The sequence below is a fragment of the Pomacea canaliculata genome, linkage group LG1, assembly GCF_003073045.1.
Source record: "Pomacea canaliculata isolate SZHN2017 linkage group LG1, ASM307304v1, whole genome shotgun sequence".
Taxonomy (NCBI): Eukaryota; Metazoa; Mollusca; class Gastropoda; order Architaenioglossa; family Ampullariidae; genus Pomacea; species Pomacea canaliculata.
The window spans coordinates 2,586,161-2,606,684 of NC_037590.1; the positions used below are offsets into that span (position 1 = coordinate 2,586,161).

The 20,524-nt window shown below is 39.4% G+C and overlaps 1 protein-coding gene and 1 non-coding gene across 2 annotated transcripts in view; both read right to left on the reverse strand.

Moving 5' to 3' along the window:
- Positions 1–10,771, reverse strand: part of LOC112556620 (E3 ubiquitin-protein ligase SMURF2-like) — a 43,654-nt gene extending 32,883 nt beyond the window's left edge. The window contains exons 1-4 of the mRNA XM_025225789.1: positions 10,622–10,771; positions 3,317–3,355; positions 2,810–2,918; positions 653–786 (exon numbers count right to left, since the gene is read on the reverse strand). Coding sequence (XP_025081574.1) covers positions 653–786; positions 2,810–2,918; positions 3,317–3,355; positions 10,622–10,673 — 334 coding nt within the window. The 5' untranslated portion in view covers positions 10,674–10,771. The remainder of the gene's footprint in view (positions 1–652; positions 787–2,809; positions 2,919–3,316; positions 3,356–10,621) is intronic.
- A 3,149-nt stretch (positions 10,772–13,920) lies between these two features.
- Trnam-cau lies at positions 13,921–14,010 on the reverse strand. The gene is given in 2 exon segments: positions 13,921–13,956; positions 13,974–14,010. It is a non-coding gene; the product is annotated as a tRNA-Met (tRNA).
- Between the last annotated feature and the right edge of the window lie 6,514 nt (positions 14,011–20,524).

Consider the following 20,524-nt stretch of genomic DNA (forward strand, 5'->3'; position numbering starts at 1 on the left):
AATGTAAAATGTACCACCTCCTCTCACTTTACTTCCTTCTTTCATCTCCATGTCACTGATCTCTTTTCTTCTTCCCCAACCCAAAGTCTACCCCTTTCACTTCTTGGAACATGCATGTCCTGTATTATCCTCCAAGTTTGTAACTTACCGAACTACCTGTCATTTCCCTGACTCACACTTGCTCACCTTGAAGCTGATGTGTGCGCTTTGGCTCTTTCTGAAACTGCAGAACATCTGCCTATTGTGTGTGTGTTCTGTTTGGTGTTGCTGACAAAAGGTAAGATTCAGTTGATAAGTTTTTCTTTAGATCACTGGGTTATATTCATTCACCCAGACGCCTTCTTTAAGGCTTCACTAATGATTCACCATGCAGTAAAATGACTGGGTGTGTCTAAAGTAAACATACATCTGTAGACCTTAACAGTTTCAGGCAGTTCCAGTCAAAAGGGCAGGTGTTAGAGGAAAGAGGCAGAACCAAAAAAATGAAAAACAAAATCAGTGGGTGTCTGGTAAAGAATGAACACTTCAGAATATGTTAAAGAAAAAAAACATGTACATACAACAGAGAAAAATGATATGAGTATTACCTACAGGTCTGGTCAACATTTATATACAAATACAAGACAAACTACATGAGAAAATAAGCACTTACATCCAGTGTCTTTCAGCTGCTGTATGGCATTGGACATGATACGAACACAGCCCAAAAATCCTGCACCCTGCTTTTTGTGAATCTTCTTGTGGTTCCACACACTGATGGTGATGGAATCTTTGTAGCCCACATACCTGGGCAGCAAAAGAGTTACATCCTCAAACTAGTATCTATCAATCTATGCTGTTGAACTGTCAGCAACTAAGGCATATCACAGAAAGCAGCCCTGAAACAGAGTGAAAGCATCCATGCAGAGAAAAAAGAATGGTGACGAGAAATGGCATAGGCCAGCGGTTCAACCTTCACTTTATTGGTGACAGGCGCTGAACAAAGCGCTAACCGTCCGCGCGCCCCCTTAGCCAGCAATGTTGAACTAAAGCATCACAGAAAATGAGAACAGAGTGAAAGCATCCATGACAATAACTCAGAATGAATGGTGAGAGATGGCACAGGCAATTTTAGCAAATAGCTTCATATATTCAAGAAATCACTCGATATTAACTGGCTGTTATACTATAAAATGTACATATTATCTAGCTAAGATGCTAAATAACAATATTAGATATTTAATATCAACACTTTCAATGAGAAGAATCGGGGTGGTGGGTACGAAACAAACATGAGAAATGAAAGAACGTGAATGAAATAAAAAGAAGATATAGATGATTATGGAGGTAAGCATGAAAACAGCGTAGATTAAAACAGACCGGATGCACTATCTTGAAAAAAAGGGGGAAAAAACAACTGGACTGGGGTTAAAACTCTTTCAGATATGTGTCACTTACACTCATAGTTATATAGTTATGGAGTAAAATCAGGTTGATACAACTGATCACAACAATTTTTGCACTTAGGTATTTGGTCTGTATTTCATTGAGAATCTAATACTGTTTGGGGCATCATAAAATTACTCCTGATAACTGGCCTTCACTATCCTTTGTGATTTTTTTAAAACACAAAACTTAAGACACCAAGTTCTCTCTCAATGTCTGTTTAGTTCTCTATTCTCATATCACAGATTAAATGCTGTCAAAAAAGTTTGGCTTATTTTTATCCGAATCAGTTTTCAAAAATGAACCATTATGCAGCAATAGAGCAGTTTTGAAGCCTACGAATACCTTGTTTTATCATGTGTTATGTCCTTGCCAACACTAATGTACAGCAGAAAGTTAAAGCCTGCAGCAAGGGAGGTAACTCTTACATGATACAATTAAAAGGAATCCTATTCCATTTGTTAGTTGCCTCCCTTACCATTTGCCTTTTTTTTTTTTGTCTTGTGCCATTTTTTATTCAATAACAATAAATGCAAAATTTATATAATACACACTCATAATGAGCATGGTCTTAGCACTTAAGAACAAATTTGTGACTTGTAACATTGACGTTCTATAAATATAATCCTTAAATGATTTCAGCACTTTTAAGGCAAAGATATGTTTACCATAGTGTACAGATAATGTGACAATGAACGAGCTGAGACCAAAGAGAAACAGAGGAGAGATAGAGATTTGAATGGGATGTGAGCCATTATTATAATACTTATTTCCAACCACAACTGGCTAGGGGATTTCTATGTTAAAAAAAGGAAGAAAAATGCTTCATAACTGATCATTTTCCTCATGTCTAAAATTGGTTTAGGAAGTTGATTTAAATGCAAAGTTGACTCTAAAATTAAAGTTTCATTATACCCAAAAGGCATAATCAAAACAGACAATATAATTTGCTTGCTGCTTATAGCACTAAGAACAGAAAGTCTCCGAATGATGATATGAGTTAAATGACAAGTATATATCTGTTACACATAGAATACAAAGATTTTTTTCACTACTTTCATAGCACTAATTCTAACTCTAACACTTTGCCAATATCGAGTGATGCAATCATTACTTGTTACATATAAGTAAAGCTGACCCTCATTAAAAATAAACAGTAGATGATCATTGCAAAGGTGTCTTAATATTATGTTACTTTAATTTAAAACAATGCACGTTGAAACATGATGGAAAAGTTTAGTGTACAAATAGCAGCGCTCAACAATTTATCTGTTTATTTGTAAAACTGCGAGCATAGAAAGTGATTATTACCAAATATTTCTGTCCACTAACATGGCAAACTCGTTTTTTTTATTTAAGAAAAAAAGATGACATTCCATCTTACAGATCGTAGTGCTGGTTCCATTTTGGGTCAAGAGTATTCTTGCAGGTGTCTGTAGAGTGGCACTGGCCAGAACCATCAACACTTATCTTTGCAAATGGATCTGGCAATCCTGCAGACGGTTCAAGAAATAATATTTCATTAATAAATGCAGCCCACTGAAAAATCAATCTTTCGGTGTAGGTGATTGTGATTGCACTGATCTGTATGCCAATAAAAGGGAGTGATGGTATTTTGGTCATTTACCAACTAGAATAGTAAGTAACTATACCTTCCAAAGGTTAGACTTAAAGTTAAACATTTTCAAGTCATGTTCATTACATTAATGCCGATTTTGACAAAACAGCCCAGGTCTAGCCTTTACAATGAAACTAAACTATTAAAGATCCAAACAATTGCTGTTGCACATGACTTAAGAAAATGACACTTTCTTTAAAACATGTCACCATTTATGTATGTAGATTACAAAAACTTATATACCATAAAATACAAAAAATAATAAGGACTTACTGAAAAAGTCTTTTTTGGCGATGTTTTTGGCACACAAGACTGAAACACATAAAAAAAAAAATTCTTTCAGATACAGACATCTTGTGAATAAGTTTATACACGTGCAAAAGGTTTTCAACAACTAGACAACAATCTGATGTATGTGCTAAAAAAACAATAGCCCACCACCAAATACAGGAAAAAGCCAGTTATATAAAATTACTAGTATTTCTCATCAATCAATTTGAAGTGCAAGTAAATGATTTACCTATTTTAAAAAAGCTGATTTTCTTCCTAAAAGGAGACAGCATATGTTCTAACTTTAAATGTTGCCAAAAAGATGAAGCCTCAGTAATATAAGATTGCAGTAAAAACACCCACAAAGGACAAGTATGACAATCCTGACAAAATCAAGACATCAGAGACCTGAGTAACAGATCTTGCTATTTTTGCTCTCAAAAATCCACCACAAGGCTGCACTTCTTGCAAGACTAATAAAATAGCTGCTGCACCAGATTAAAGGTTGGAGAAGGACTTGAAACAAGGGGAAGATACTACTGCAGGCTCCGCTAAAATGGCTGCCAAATCAGAAAGTCTACTGGCTGGTACTGATCATCACATAACTGACTCCATCTGACCAGTATTCTACCTTCAATCAACATAAACCCCACACTAACCCCATCTATTTTCTTCTGTCCTTCTCTTTTATCATGCCTGCACACAATCTCGCTCCCCTACCCCCTTAAAATTTAATATTTAATTTAAATATTATGAACTAAAACTTGTGTCTTTTTTCCCTCTCATATTCCTAAGCATATATCAAATCAGTGTTTGCATTTCAAGTGTATTCAAGTTCCTATGATTTAGGTTGCCAAGGTACTGCCTGGTTAATGCATGTATCCCAGTACAAATGTGTAGATGCCATAAACGAAGTGACACTGACCACTAAGGAACATGTTATTATAGCTAACAGGAGGACATCATTTTCACATCACTGATAATCATCACATGGCCATCTAATGCAGGAAGGAGTGATAAACAGGAAGGCCACCCCTGGAACCAGGGGTCCAAACCTCACAGACAGCCTAATTGCCATCTGGTAGGTCAACCAAGTCACCCTGTAAGAGTGCTCACAGCTTTGAAAGGTCACAATGATCATAAAAGTGTGCTTCAACTTTTTGCCGCCTACTATGTTGATGGAAATGTCAGTAAGCGGTACCGTAGGAGGGAGGGAAGAGGGAGGTAGTTGGCATGTCCCACAAAAAAAAAAAAATGATGGACAAGAGAAATTCCCTTTCAGCATTCATTCCTCTTCTGCTTCTAGCCAAAGAGGTTAGACAATAATGTGGACAGTCTGAAGTGAAAAAAGACTTGAGAAATCCATAGCAGTAAAATGGGAATTGAATGAACTGGACTTGCCACAATGTATGGCATCTTTTCTTCCATACAAAATACAGATATGACCTGGACTCAATGAACACGCAAAGATCTCGAACTGCCCTCAGTTTAAACCAACCTGCTCTACTCCATCTACATGCATACTGTTATTCAGCAGCCATGAGCTCACCCTCAAACAGATCCCTTAACTTAAACACACTGTATTAAACACAACAAAATTATGGGATATTGACTCAAAAGCAATATCACAGGAACTAGTACAAAGTACAAAAATAGGCAGAGAAGCCAAGAGAGACAAATAGCAAATCTTCATTTATTTTATAAGGGTAACAGAATAAGTAAAAGTTATGCTTTTTCACATCCAGCTGTAAAAAGGAAAAAGAAAGTCTATTACAAAACAGGCATTTTTTTGCATACTGAATTGCAAACCTTAAATGTGATTAATATGATTTTTGAGTTTCTCTTATTCTGAAAAATACATAATTTCCTGTGATTCAACCTTGTCTATCATTTTTCAATTAGTTTTTGTTTCTTGTTAAGTGTTATATTGTTGTTTAACACTCAAAGCAGTATATGTTGTGATACTACCAGTATGTATGCACATGGCCTGCACTCATGCAATCCCTCCTTTTTTTCCCTAATGTGCGAGTGTGAACATTGTTCACTGTCAGGAGAGTTCCCCACCCCACTCCCATAGCAGAGCATCTTCCTAGGCCACTGAAAAGTAAAAGGTTTTTGCAAGCAGTCAATAAAAAAAAAACAACAATTTTCATGTCAGGGGTCCATAAATCCGAATAATTTTACACTAGGGTCTGAAACCTCTTACAATTTATGGAGAAACATTGCATGAGTGCAGCAAAGACAACTAAAATGTGTGACCCAGTTTCCTAAAAAGCGTCTAATAAATGTGTGAACCTAGTTCATAAAATGGCATCTAACAAATGTTGTAATGACCACTTGGGTCGCTGGCACTGTGTTTCTCATCTCCCTTCCTCAGATTGAGCCATTCTTCCCCAGCCACTCACCCACCCCCAAAAGCCATGAGCCAAAAGTTCAGCCTTAAAAATCTGTCTTACTATTGTGGTAATGTATACTTTACCACTATGCCATTACTTTACAATCATTGCTCTATCATCACCAATGCTGGTACAAGAAAAAAAGGACAACATTTTCATTTCCCACATTCTTTGCTCTCATCACATTTTAGATCCCCTGGCTCAAACCCAGAAAACTTGTCAGAAAACTCTCTCCAGATGACATACATCATCACCCAACAGGTGTACTTTTAAAGTCTAAAGCTGTGACCTTTATATTAAAGACAAACAAGAGTGCAGTTGTTTAAATTAGAGGTCAATTTGCCCAAAACAAATACCATGAACCCCTTTCAACCATCCATCTGTCCACACAACATCAACATCATGATGTAAGTAAAAGATAAAATAATTCTGCCAGCTTTCAAATTGGCTGACTTCCTCCTGCACAAAGGATTGCAACTAGTGGGTGGAAAAATTATTACTTGCTCAGATCTCAGGAACTTTACACAATGGTAGTGATTTATGTGGTGGGCATGAGTAAGCAAATGTTGTTTGTTGCAGATGCGCTTTGCAGTTTTTGAGGATTGATTATTAGCTATAACTACGAAAACTGCTTCGTAACTGCCTTATGGTACTAATAAATTGCATTAAACCATAATAAAAAGAAATTCATAAAAATGTTTTGCATTTGGTAGGTCTTTTATATCACAATCCATCTGTGGCTCTTCCCCCAGCACCCCAAGTCTATTTTGACAAAAATTCTCTCTTTAAATAAATGTAAACATCAGAGGCCTTTCTTCATTTGAATCTACTTTAGCAACTAATTTATTGTAAAGACTAATAAAAAGTAAGGTCAAGGATAGCTTTGTAACTTACGATACAGATCACCAGACCATCCTACCTAATGCTAATACTTCATGCTCCCAATGAAAATCACTGAAAAAAACAAAGACAGGAGTGAAAGAATTTGTTCTTCAAAAGAAAATGTGTAACCGAATGTTTTGCATTTTCATACACACAATTATTTGGAGATTCTTTTTATTTTTTTCCCCCTAATCCACAAAAAGATGAAAAAAATGCACAAAAGTTTATTACAAAGGTAACAATTATTTATAACCACAGTGTCATTGTGTTTTTTCCCAATCTAATACTTTTCAGTCTTAAGTTACAGTCCTAAAGTAAATAATTCGCAAGGTATAGAAAAATACTGGCTACTTCCATTATCCTGACCAACTGCGTAAGACAAATATGTCTTGAAAAACTCGCTTCTTTTATGGTTTTTATTAGTTTAGCAAAAAACACATTCTTAGTTACAAGCTTAGTTTCCTCAGTAGTCTACTACTTACCATCCTCCTAGCAATACATTTTTCTAGGTCTGTCATTTTGCTAATAAGCCCTCTTATCCTACATTACACAATCTTAACTTTGTTAAACTTCAACACATCAGTGTTGACACAATGGTAGCAAAGACCATAAGTAACATAGAATGTTCATTATGACACTGTGTGGATAAGAAAGGGGTAAATCTACAACAGGAAGTGAAAAAAAAGTCATTCTGATTATAATCCATTCTCCTTTCACTATAAAAAGACCCACAGGTCTTGTAACTGTCATATAACAATCACTGAATTAGCCATTTTATTCTTCCCTCTATGCCACACTTCTTAAAAGTCTGTACCACAACAACAACAAATCCACTGCAGTTTTACTACTTTTAGCAATTCTGCTGAAGACATACCCATAATAAATTACTTTGAGTGAGAAATTTCCATAAAGTGGTATGTTTTAAGCCATGAGAATCTGCACTGCATTTCCTGTTGATAAAAACATATCTTTAACAAAAACAAATCCTATTTTTCTTTTTGGTTTAACAAATAAAAAGTTCTCTCTTTCACGCTGAAACACGTGCATTTTATGAGGCAGCTTTATCCTGCAGGAGGAAATGGGAATGTATTATGAAAACTAAACATCCTTTTGATGCTTAAAGAATTTCCTTCAGGTTAATCACTTAACTGCTAACAACCCAGCGTACATGAGTCTGACTAGAACACACCAGTCTGTTTCTGGCACAACATGTTACATCTTACTGCCCTCTGTCAGGCCACAATAACAAAGCAATCATTCTATGTAACAAAAGCCAAAAGGGAGGTCACTAAAATGTGTCAGCTGATTGATGCTTGAGAACAACTACAGGCCTACTTAACTTCACACTAATGTCGCTCTTAAGAAAAGAAAGCACCAGATTCTGATTAGGTAAGCAGCCATTTTGATCCATGGACTCTTTGTTTTGCTACAAAATAAAACCTAGAATAAACCATAACAAAATTATATGATCTTCAAGTGAGACTACACCAGCTTTTTTATTTTAATGTTAAAATAATAATGCATGATTAATATAGCCCAAACTCACACTCGTAAAGAGCAGAACAAGAACAAGACAAGGACAACATATGAGGGACAGATGAACAAAGAAAAAAAATCATAGTAATAACAAATAACGTAAAGATAAAAAAACTACTGATAAATAAGGACAAATACAGAAAATACGAAGAGAAACCAAGTAACAAAGACTGAGAGTATCACGAGTTTGAACAGGTAGACGAGTAGGGAAGTAGCAATAAATGGAAGAGGGGGATATGGGTGTGTCAAAGGACTAGCACTTACTGTAGCATCAAACAGGGTTCCCAGGGATCAGGGATGGTGCCAAAAAAGGACCTTAAAAGGACCTTAAAAGTACCTTTCATGCATTCGTAAGGACCTAAGTGACAGTCATCAATGCTTAAGTTTTTCTCTTGTGTGGTTGGAAAGATGTATTATTTATGAATCTGTGGTCTTCTCTATGTTCTCAAATACATGTATTTCTAGTAATAAATAATCAAAGAGTTAATTTTGATGCCTGTCTGTCATATTTAGATTAGATAACTTAAAAAGTGTCCTTAGCGCGCTGATAACATACACCGTTAATGTTCCAAGTTTTCTAGAAATCTAAGTAATAATAATTGCAAAACCTGAAAGCCATTCTTTGGTGTAATACAAAAGTCAGTTCACGTGTCTCTCTCTCTCGCACACACACTCTAACGGGAAGAGAGAGAGAAATAGAGCTATGCACAGTAGTACTAGAAGATCAAGGTTCAAGAAAGAGTAAGTTTCTAAAGACCTTTTGAAAAAAGAGTGTTTTTTGCGAATACGGAAGGGCAACTAGTGTTGTACAGATGTGTAGACCAAACATGCGGCAAAAAATTGTCGGTATTTTGCGCCAAAGTCAACTCCGGAAATAAATTTGTGGTAATATTTTATCGATAAAAGGACTTAAAAGGGTCACAGAGAAAATGTAAGGACCTGTGTGAGAATTTGAAAGGACCGCATGGCAAATAAAAGGACTTAAAAGGCCTTTCGGCGAAAATTCAATATAAAAGGACTTAGAAGGACCTTGCAAGGACCTGGGAACCCTGTCAAATATATATCTACATTTCTACAAACCCTAAACAGTTAAACCAGTAAATAAAGCAATGGAGGGCATTCCTGATCCCTCCCTCATCTGAACCTGTCCAGATACATCAGTACCTTTAAGCGAAAGAAATGCTGGTGTTGTGTAACATTACATTAAACTCTTCATAACCTACTTCCAATGTATGTCAACATCAGCAGATGCCCAAAATAGCAACACGCTCATCTTACATCATGTAGCCATTCATGTTAGTGGCTGCTTTCTCGTCTACCTTTAATTTGTTGAATAAAGCATAAATTTTATCAAATTAAAATTTCTTAGTAGGAACCATCGAGTTTAAAGCATATTACTTTAAGCAATTATGATACTATGTAACTACTAATTCATTGGAAGTATGCTATCAAAATCAGTCATTTATTGACATGTCAAAAACACTTTTATAAGTATATCCAAGATAAAATATATTTCAAGTTTCAACATCTACCCTTAAAAGCCTTATAATAATTTTTTGTCTACATCAATACCATTCATATTAATCCTCCCTACTAAACAAAAATATCAGTCACAATAAAGAAAATATCAAGTCTTTAAGGATTTTCCTTCGATAATTTTCTTTTAGTGTTGGCAACTTCATTCTGTGAGGAAAGCGGAATGTTTCAGAAAACGGAAGTAATTTTATTTCCAAATAAAGAACGTTTTGCTACCCGTTCTCTGCTGACTGGTGCTACCCTTTATAAAATACCCTTCTGGAAATGGAGTGAGTCATACAGCAAACCCTGACAGTTCTTTGTTTTGATGCAAAGCTCTGTCCCTTCTCGGGCCGTCGCCTTTCTCTGAATGCACTGTTGCTGGCGTTCACAACTGTCCCGGTGCAGAACATGACATAAGCACCAGTGCCAGCTTTTACACCCTCTGACTAGACTGATGATCATCTCCATTTACAGGATTAAATTTAATCTCGATCTTTCGCCTTTTTTCCTCAGTTTACTTCTCGTGATTTGAGCGTTAATAAGTGCTGTTGTCTTGTCGCTATCACCGAACCAAGGCAAACTCATGTTCATACTTTGCATGCTATCAGATACCCTGTTTATTTACATGTTCATTCAAACGTACAGCAAAGCACGATGAATGAAGTAGCTACTTCTCAGTATCAGACGGAGTGATTCGAGTTGGTAAATGTAATCATTGCACCTGATCATTTTACGAAATTTATCAAGTTATGCACGACTCGGTTTCAAATGGAATTTGTTTTCTGAATGCACAAAACTAAGTGTGTGCTATACTTTGCTAAAACAAAATAAAACAGAAGCCGAAGTTTCACCACACTATCTACACTACAGAGAGCAACAAAACTTGGCAGCCATGTTAGGTGCGAGTGCTACTGTCGTTGAAAATAAACGACATTTCTTAGGGAATCCTGAGCTCGTTCTATCCCTTCTCACTTACCCGTGAGGCGTATTTTCATAGGCCCATTCCTCCTCGAACTCTCGCTAGCCATCCTGGGCGGAAAATATATCCTCAAACATCGTCAGTCACTCACAACGATCGGCATTATCACTGTGTCGTTCTTTCATGTGGCGCTTCGGCGAGTTTGCCCCTCCATGTAAATGAGAGAAGTGACGTCACGTCCGGACAAAGGGTTGGGGTGGCCGCACGCTGACGTCATCCCCTCGCCGCGGCTCGAGCGTGGGAAATACCTCACACTCTACCTCCAACTCTTTTTTTTTCACGTGTGCGTGAGCGCACACACACAATTACACTTTTCAGTTGTAGACAGTATAGAAGTATATTTAATGTATATTTAGTGTGTGTGTGAGAATGAACGAACAAACTTTATTGATTAGGCCATGGGCCCGCTTCAGAGAGAGCGGAGGGGAAAATGGAGTACCCGAAAAAAAAAACACCGACGGTCGCCCTGAAAGCGTGTAGACACGATTCTTTATCATTATAATTTATTTTGATGTTTTTAAGAATAAAATAAAATCTTATTTCCAGGATAAACAGCTTACGGCAAGGTGAATGGTTGTAGTATCAGAAGGAGATAAATTCACCAAACTATGTGTACTTTTTCAAATGTGAACGCATATAACATCAGTTTTGTCAGTAATGGGTCTAGGTGGTCTATGGTCGCTTATATGTATGCAACAGTTCATTCTCTTGCCGTTATAAAACAAAATGTAAAGTACAATCTTATGTCATGTACAGCACGTAGAAATAAAAGTCCACGCAGCAGTGTTTGAGTTGAGCAGTGACTGCAGTGAATTAAAAAGCATGAAATTTCAGAAGCTGTAGTTTTGCTGGAGGACAAATACCCTGGTATTCCATGGTTTTCTTTACTTTCGCTCAATACCTACAGTCACGGAGCTATTACTTCAGTATAGCTGGGGTAGTGCTATCTCTTCTTCATGAAAAAGACCCCAGACTGTCTGTGCCACATTACTGACAGTCTGTGTTGTCACAATTGTGACTGGTATTTAAAACGTTTTAATGAAAAAAAATCAACGCTAGTCTGTCCTGTCGTAGAAAATGATGTACAAAACCCGGGGACAATCAAACCTAATTCTGTCGGGTGTGTACATGCCTACAGGCCTGTCATATCCTCCACTGAATGAATGCCGTAAATGCTCCACGTACACTCCATTAAAAGAGGTAAAGTTCACTATTTCTCCTGGATCACGGAATAAAAGTGATTTTCGACTTTAAAACAATCGATAGACCTACAACAACAGATAGCTCATACCGGAAAGCCAAAGTGTCGTGTCTTTATCTTTTAACTGTGAATAATAACAATGGGTTCACAGTAAAATGGGCCTACACCAGATGTCAAACATCACGTTTAGGAAAAGAAAAAAAATCAGCCGCCGGGACTGATCTCACATTGAGCAGGGTCAAAGGGCATCTGCATCATCTCTTGTCAGAAAGTTGTCAGCTGCTGTCCACAGTCGGTGTTGGCCAACCTTTTCTGTCATTCCAACCGTTGAAACAGCGAAGGCGGCATTTTTGCTTTGTTTTTCTCACCCACCCACCTCCTCCTACCCTCGGACCATTTAACCCATTTCTTCCAGTTGTCGACATCTGCAACTCCACGCGACGCCAGATTGTCAGACGTCTGCATGGTGACAGGCACGAGACCTGGTGTCACGGAAACTGATTTAGGACAGAATTTGGCGTTTCAGTCAATGCCACTGGCATCCTTCCTTTGTGTTACCACCCCCCCAGCAGACAGCGCCGACTTCAGATGACGCAAGGGAGGCAACCACTACACGAGGGAGTTTACAAGTCGAGCTTAAACTGAGTAGCTTCCCTTTAACCGTAACGCAATCGCTGTCTACGATTATTCTACCTCACGTGTTTTCTCTCTCACATAAATATTTACTAGGCAAGTCTAGGCTGCCTTCTCTACTTCTTTCATTTACAACAATGTCCATGGTCTTGTGCAATACATTTACTGCAGCTTAATTTATATAAATTCTGTACTTTTTTAAAAAACAATAAGAAAGAAATATTTTAACAACTGTTATCCTGGTGAATTGAATCATCCTGGTGAATTTTCTCTTGTACGGAAAACTTAAATATCCTTTATTAGTATCGTCATATGCGAAACATTCACAAAAAAAGGCATTATCGTCTTATTGTTAATGCAGTAAAGACTAACAAAATAGTTATCTACAGAAATACTTTTAGTGAAACGCGGTTCAAGAACAAAATTTCTGCAAGCAATTTTATAAGCAGTCTCTAAAATCGTTCTAAATTGAAAAAAAAAATCAAAACAAAAGAAAAGGCAATGCTCATGTTCGGTAAGTCGTAACAATATCTTTCCCAGTCAATAAACTATACGATTCTTGGATGAATGTGTCTGTTAGTCTCTGCCTCAGGAGTAATTAAATTTCGCACGATACCTTTTGATTCTAACAGGTGCACTCAGAATGAAGACATTGTGTGGTTGTTGTTTGTTTTGATGCCTGATATCTTTTTTCCTACATTCTATCAAAATATTAATGCCTCTTTGGAAACACAATGACCTTTCTTTCTTATTTTTTTAAAAGTCATTTAAGCCCCTGCTTTATACGACAAACACTAGTAATGGGTAGCTTGTGTACAACAAACTACGTTTAGCCGATGACTCATCCACCCGACAGGAATTCGACGACAGACACATAGACAGACGATAGGTTAAGAGTCCCCCTAGCCAGAACCGCACGATATCTGCACTTTTATTTTTATTCCGGCTACAATCCACATCTACAACCACATCATGGGCAGGACAGGTCTTTGAGTGAAGGTTCTCACACAGCTGGCTCCCGTTCCCGGAACTAACGGTTTTTCTATATATTTAATGTTGTTCTCGATGTATCATGTAATGTCTGATGCAGTAGTAACATGGCAGATACACAATTTTCTGAAAAGGTTTATAAAGATGTTTTCTATTGTATTTGTATTGCATCTAATTCTTCAGACGTCAGCTTTTTTTAAAAAACTTACCATTATTTCATAATACCTTGCTTCCGTAGCGCCATGACAAAAGCAGAGAGAAATAATTGAATGCTAACCTCGGATCAACTTTTTAATTTTTAATTTATTTGGTTTTTGTTTACTATGGAAGTATATACAATATGTAATTCATCCATTCATTTGCCCCTTGACTAGTAACGGTCGTTGAGGGGAGCCCATGGATAAACGCTGCAGTTGACAATGCTCGCCACTCATGCCTGTGTATTAAATAAAAACAAAATCGAGAAAAAACTTGCCCCGAGTGAGGATCGAACTCACGACCTTCAGATATCTCCGTGAGATGGACTATGAGACTGACGCGCTACCTACTGCGCTATCGAGGCATCTGTAAGCGGGTACTTTACTGTGAACTTTCTGGGTGGCATGTTGGGTTCAGGGGTAGGTGGCACTGGTGATGGGATACGTGGTATGTTCGAGGGTCGGGGTGAAGCTCTGGTTGCTGATCATTTTTATATCTGTACTCTTCTTTATGATTTATTATTTTTTATATTTATATGTAATTGTTGCTAGTATTTATTACTATTGTTCATATTGTTAATGTTGCTGTTGGTTGCGACGTCGTCACCTGTTGGTCTACAAATTAAAAATGTAAAATATATATTTTTACAAACTGTTTTCTCTTTTTTGGGGGAGGGGGCGGGGCGAGGGTTCCGAGAAGGATATTTTAAGCTACCGTTTGATACTTGATTTTATTGGTTTTATAATGTTAATTAAATGTGCGGGGAGAGAGAGAGGATTTTAATGAAGGCGAGTAAAACTGTGGGACGCATTTACACCTCTCGCCCTCTCTCTCCTTCCGGTCTATCGTTGTCTCTTTTCCTCTTTCTTGTCGCTCCCCTATCTTTTGATCAGTCTGTTTGGTGTTTGCGTGCACTTGTTTGTGGCAGGGTTTCCCATGGATTCCACACTCATACCTGCCACACTTTGACTACCTCTCACGAGGGCTGCAAGTATATTTTATACAGCGACGAATAAAGGAAGTTCATTAAAGAAAACAACCTCAGCGTCTGTGGTGCCAAGGCCAGTTAGCAAGGGACTGAAACAGGGCGACTGGAATTATTTGATTTTCTGGTGACTTGCTCACGAAAAGTGGAACGATAGGAATTACTGGTGACTTGCACGTTAAGACTGAAATCCTATGGATTACTGGTGACATACATAACAGACTGCAAAAGCTCTGGTGACTGGTGACAGGGCATAGAAGGTAGGAAGACAGGCTAATCTTGTGCCTTTAGCATCGTGCCATTGCCGTATATATATATACACACACTAAACCATGAGACTGCTGCAACAGCAAAAAACAAAATATTTTTGAAAAAGGGGGGGGGGGTCGTTATGTGCCACTGTAATGAAATCCACAATTAAGACATACAGTGGAACCTCGGTTAGCGAACGCCTCGGATAGCGAATTTTTCGGTTAACGAACAAAAATTTCGCTAAAAATTTGTCTCGGATAGCGAACAAAATTTCGGATAACGAACAAAAATTTCGTTAAAAATTTGTCTCCGATAGCGAACAAAATTTCGGATAACGAACAGCCACGTGAACCACACGTGACCGACCAGCATGTCATCATTCGCGCTCGAGACAGTTACGATCAGTCGTTCCTTACCTGTGCGCATCCTTCTTATTTAGTGACTGTTGTGCTTTATTTTAATAAGATAATCCTCAATCATGGCTCCAAAGAAGATTAAGAGCAATTAATAGTAGTGAGGTAATGACAAGGACGCGGCCAACAAATGAATTGAAAAAGGAAATGATTTCAAAGTATGAAGGTGGCATGCGTCTGTCGGATATGTGATGTCGTATTACCGAAGAGTTTTACAAAAAAAGGCAGAAGAAGCAGACACTGGACAAGTTTTTTTCTTCAACCTCAAAGCTACAGAAAAGGGAAGTCTCCCCCGATTTTATAATGTCACGTGTGCTCATGGAGAGGGGATTCAAAGCAGTAATTCCACTCCTTCCTCCCCACACCTGTTTCCAACCACGCCGTCAAAACGGCAAGTTTTCTGTTTAAATGCTTTCGTTAATGTTTTTATGTTTATTTAACTCCGTTTATATTGCATTATAACTGTTCTCATTAAAACAAATACCTATATATATATACAGCCTGTAACTTTCAAATAGCGAGTCAACAGGGGCTGGGAACCAATTAAATCTATTTCCTTTATTTCTTATGGAAAAAATTGTTTCGGATAACGAACATTTCGGTTAACGAACAGCTTTCCAGAACGGATTAAGTTCGTTAACCGAGGTTCCACTGTACATAGTAAAACGACATACATATGCGCGCGCGCACACACACAGAGGAAAACGTGCATTGTGTAGCAGCTCAATAAAATAATACTTATTCTTGTGTTGGTCTCTAGAAACCGGAAGGGGATCGTTGTAAGTTACACTGCATCTATAATAACACGGTTTGACGATGAACCTATCACATCTCTAACATTATCTGGTGTCTGTCAACATTTTATTCCTCATAAACTTGAACGTTTGGCTTCAGTCGCTTGGTGTGGCGGGTGAGGTCCTACTGTTGGCTCCCATGGACTAACCACACAGCCTCTGTTTATGAAAGCTGTGAGCGAGGAATAACGCATAATCAAGGCTACACTAGATGTTTATGACCCATGAAATAAACCCTTGGCGATGGCAGGTGCTTATGGCGAGTGAAGCAAAGTCTTCACAGAGAGAAGGAGCCGACAGGCTGACGGAGAAAGAAAGAAAGCAGACTTCAGCTGCCGAGATCAGTTTGGCTCCAGCTTTTGTGTGAGATACTTTTGCTTCATCTCACTAGTTGTACATCACTTTCCAACATATCAAGGACTTGATTAACGGACTAACTTACTGACTAAGTAATTAATTAAATGACTAATTGACTGACTCAATGATTAACTAACGAAATAAATAATAAAAAGGAAAAAATACTAACACACTGCCTGCAAAAAACTGACTAATGAACAAATGAATTATGAGCGATCAAATGCTAACACAGTCACTAACAAACTAACTAATGAACAAATGAATTATGAGCGATCAAATGCTAACACAGTCACTAAGAAACTAACTAATGAACCAATCAACCATACAAGTTGTAGAAGTATCCGTAGCTCTGCTCTCTAACACGAGCACGGCCAGCTTATAAGGCTAGTTACCAGATGGCCGTGTGGAGGGCGAAGTGGATAAAGTGGCGAGGAAGGAGGCTGGCTGTTTATCTTACACCTGGTCCGCCAGCTTCCGACCATCGCCGGATGTGAGAGACGGACATTATCCAGGGAGTCCGTAGCAATGACGCATGCGCACTGAGATTTTTTGTCGCGTTTCCGTAATGAGAACATCGTTATCACGAGTAACTGTCTCCTCACCCCCCGCTCATCTCACATCTGCCCCCTCCTCGTCTCCTCTTTCTGTGGCCCGCAGTGCAATCTCGTGTAACAGTATCTGGCGCAATGGAGTCTGAGCTGCACTCACCCCCAGTGTCGGACTCTGACAGACAGACTGAGGGAGAAATAATAAGCAGGCGATTATCCGCCGGATGGAAGCTATTTCTTCAGAGGCTTCTGGGAAAGCACTCTACACTGCGGCTAGTACAGAACTCTGCTTGGAACAAACTGATTCGTTTCTGTTTTAAAAAAGAATCTGATTTTATTTACTGTACCAAAAACATGTACCATGTAAGAAACTATAAAAAATCCTTAGCACTTAACCAAGATAATATTTACCGTGAAAAGTTTTCTGGTTTTAGAATGGTTTCAAAAAATAACATGGAGGTGTTACAGAGTGCCCTAGTCACGTGGCTGTCTGGACAGTGAGTGTAAGTGGTTCACCGTGACTAGGCGAGGGTATGCAGAAGCCTCCTCCTGTCGCTTGTATCTGCCTGATAAATCAGCTACCGACTTCTCCTGGAAAACTGCAGATGGACAGGAGCCACACTTCTGACTAGTCCTCAGATCATGGACTTGCTCCGCGGCTGCGTGTACCAACCACATACCTACAGAATCTCTCAAAAACTCATCTTATTGATTACAGAAATGAGTAGTAACTGAGTAAAAACTATTTATGTAAAGGTTTTGTTGTTGGGGTTTTGTTTGTTTGGGGTGGGTTTTCTTTTGTTTTTGTTTTTGTTGTTGTTGTTGTTTTTTGGTCGCAACGAGGCATCGACATGACAATCCATCATTGCTCATCCAAGCCTCACTAAACAAACGACTGTTCTCAGTGTGGAGGTGAGCAGTGGTGAGCTGTTAGCAGTAAGTAGAACAGTTGGGGGCTGTACTGAGAATTACATTCACTCCCTTACTTTGTCCTTCATGAATGTTCAAAATAATGGCAAATGAAAATGGCTCGACCTGTGAACATTCGCAGCAGATGATTAGCCGCCTCCTCCGGGCTAACACAATTTTTTCTCGGTTGGTGCGACAGAATAGATGGCATCGCCATGACCTCAGCCGGGTCAGACATCATCTTCAAACAGGCAGCAAATGTCTGGGGTAAAAACAGAAAAACCTTCGCCACCTGATCTGGAAGCTCCGAGCGCTCTCCAGAATCATGACAAACACCAAACAGATGTAGACAATCGATGCTCACTCATTTTGTGTGTAAACATTCCGGTGAACGCTCGTATTAAATAAAGATGTTCAATCTTAATTAACTGGCGTGACCTTTGACTTGCGAAAGACGCTGACGGAAATACTTTGGGCAGCCATAAGTAACAAAATATTTATAGCCCTTGCAAACTGCCTTCAAACTATTTATATCCCATAATATTAGTTCCTCCTAAGCGTATATGGTCGGTATAAAGTATTTATAGCCCATAAAAAGTAGTTGTAGTCCCTCCACAGTATGCTGGCTACAAACACTCATAGTCACTACAGAGACTGTGACGTGCACAGAGGGTGAGTGACTACAGGATGTGACGTTCCCATTGAGTGTGAACCAACACAGGATGTGACGTCCTCGTTGAGAGTGAAATGGTTTACTCTGCAAACACTGACATATCACAGGTAATGGCACTCCGCGGGAGTTACAGTAAACAATAAATAAATAAAACAGAAAATGTGGTGGGAGCCGTGACAGCCTTCTGTTTGTTGTATGCTGCGGTGATCAACGCCAGACCGAACTGAAGAGGCGTTGGGGTGTGGGGTGGATGAGGGTGTGGATTGAGTGTGGGTGTGGGGTGGGTGTGGGGCACTACCAGACACTGGCGATTCCCAGGATGTGGCAGCAGACGGCTCAGGTGGCAGCGGACCAAAGAAGCCGAGTCGCGTTACGAAAAGACTGAGGGCGACACGAGGACCTGACGACACGCACAAAGCCTGAAGGGAGGGTGGGAGGAGAAGGGGCGGAGGCATGCTGAAGGTCAAAGGGAGCGGGAGGAAGCGTACAGGAGAAGGCGATATAATTAGCCAGCCCGAGCAATTACCTGAGCACAGGTGTTTGCCCACCGATCGATGTTTAATCTTCGGGGGACGATGGAGGCCAAGCTGCAACACGTTGTAGCAACGGATATAGCGGAAGTGACGCAAGTTTTTACTTTTTTTCCAGTCTCGAACTAAGCGCCTATGTCCAGGAAATTAACTTCCCTTTCGAGGAAATTTTGGCACTGCCGGCTGTACGTAAGAAAAATGTTCAAAACACTCCAGAAATAGGAAACTCCGAAGACTACGGACATCTCGGAATAGCTATCCTGCTACGAGCGCCATTCGCGAGTCTTTCTGATATTTGTAATTTAGTTTCTAGGATGCTGAACTCTCTAACCCCAAGCTAATTGAGTTGGGCCAGGGCTAAAATAGATGTTAATGTGTTGTAGACGTGACATAGGCCGGTAGCAACAGTGAACTGTCACTGGGTCACGGTGACTAGGTTGAGGCATGTGGAGGGCGCAGTCCAACCCTTCTATTGCCTGGGTGGGCATGGCGGGTGTTCACAGAGCCTCAGATTGCTGGCATTTCACTCCCAAGTCGTTCGCAAGGTTACGGTGCCAATTCCAAGAAAAAAAATTAAAAAAAAAAATTTTTTAAAGTGTAACGAGATTGGAAACGCAAAGAAAGAAAAGGAACGGAGGAAGCAAGGCGACCACCTGAGTTTTAAATTTCTGCCGAGAGAGAAATGCAGAAATACAGACACACAGATGCAGAAATACAGGAATACGATTTTCTGTCCGCAAGACGCGCGTGGCTGTCACCAGGGAGCGCCACTGCTGACGTCCACAGCCTGCAGCCTCAGGATGGATGTGGTGCGGCTGACGAGGCGGAGACACTGGAGGTAGGCGGTTCCCTCTCGGGGTCGCTCGGCTATTTCTGCCAATTTTCGTTCGATCACAAGCTCAGGGGGCTTTCAGCCATCATTCAGGTGGGTGCGGTGGGCGTGAAATCTGGTGGCAGGCCTTCGCAGGAAGGAGTTCTTGTTCAAATTTTTATTCTTCTACTTTCCCACAGTCAGTACCTTTAAAAAAAAAAGTATGGAAGAAAGGATTAGAATTTTCAGATGAGGAAGGGCAAGCCCAGTACTAGGACTGTAAAAGGGAAGCTGGGGAGGGAGGGAGAAAACTCCATGATGTTGATATCGACTGGACAAAGATGACAGTGAGAACATTCTTGACAAAAAGATTAGAGAGAGGTAGAGAGAGAGAAAAACGGAATAAATACAGCGAGATAGAGAGGAGATTCACTGAAATGTTCAGTCTGGTGTCGGTCTTCAAAGTTTGCAACTTGTTTAACGCCAACATCAGCCCTCGCCAGGCTGCAGCTCACCACCCTGAACACTACCCGTAGTACGTGGCACGTACGTGTGCAACAAAGACCGTTGCGATGTTCATCCGTGAAGTGAGCTCAGTTCAGCAAC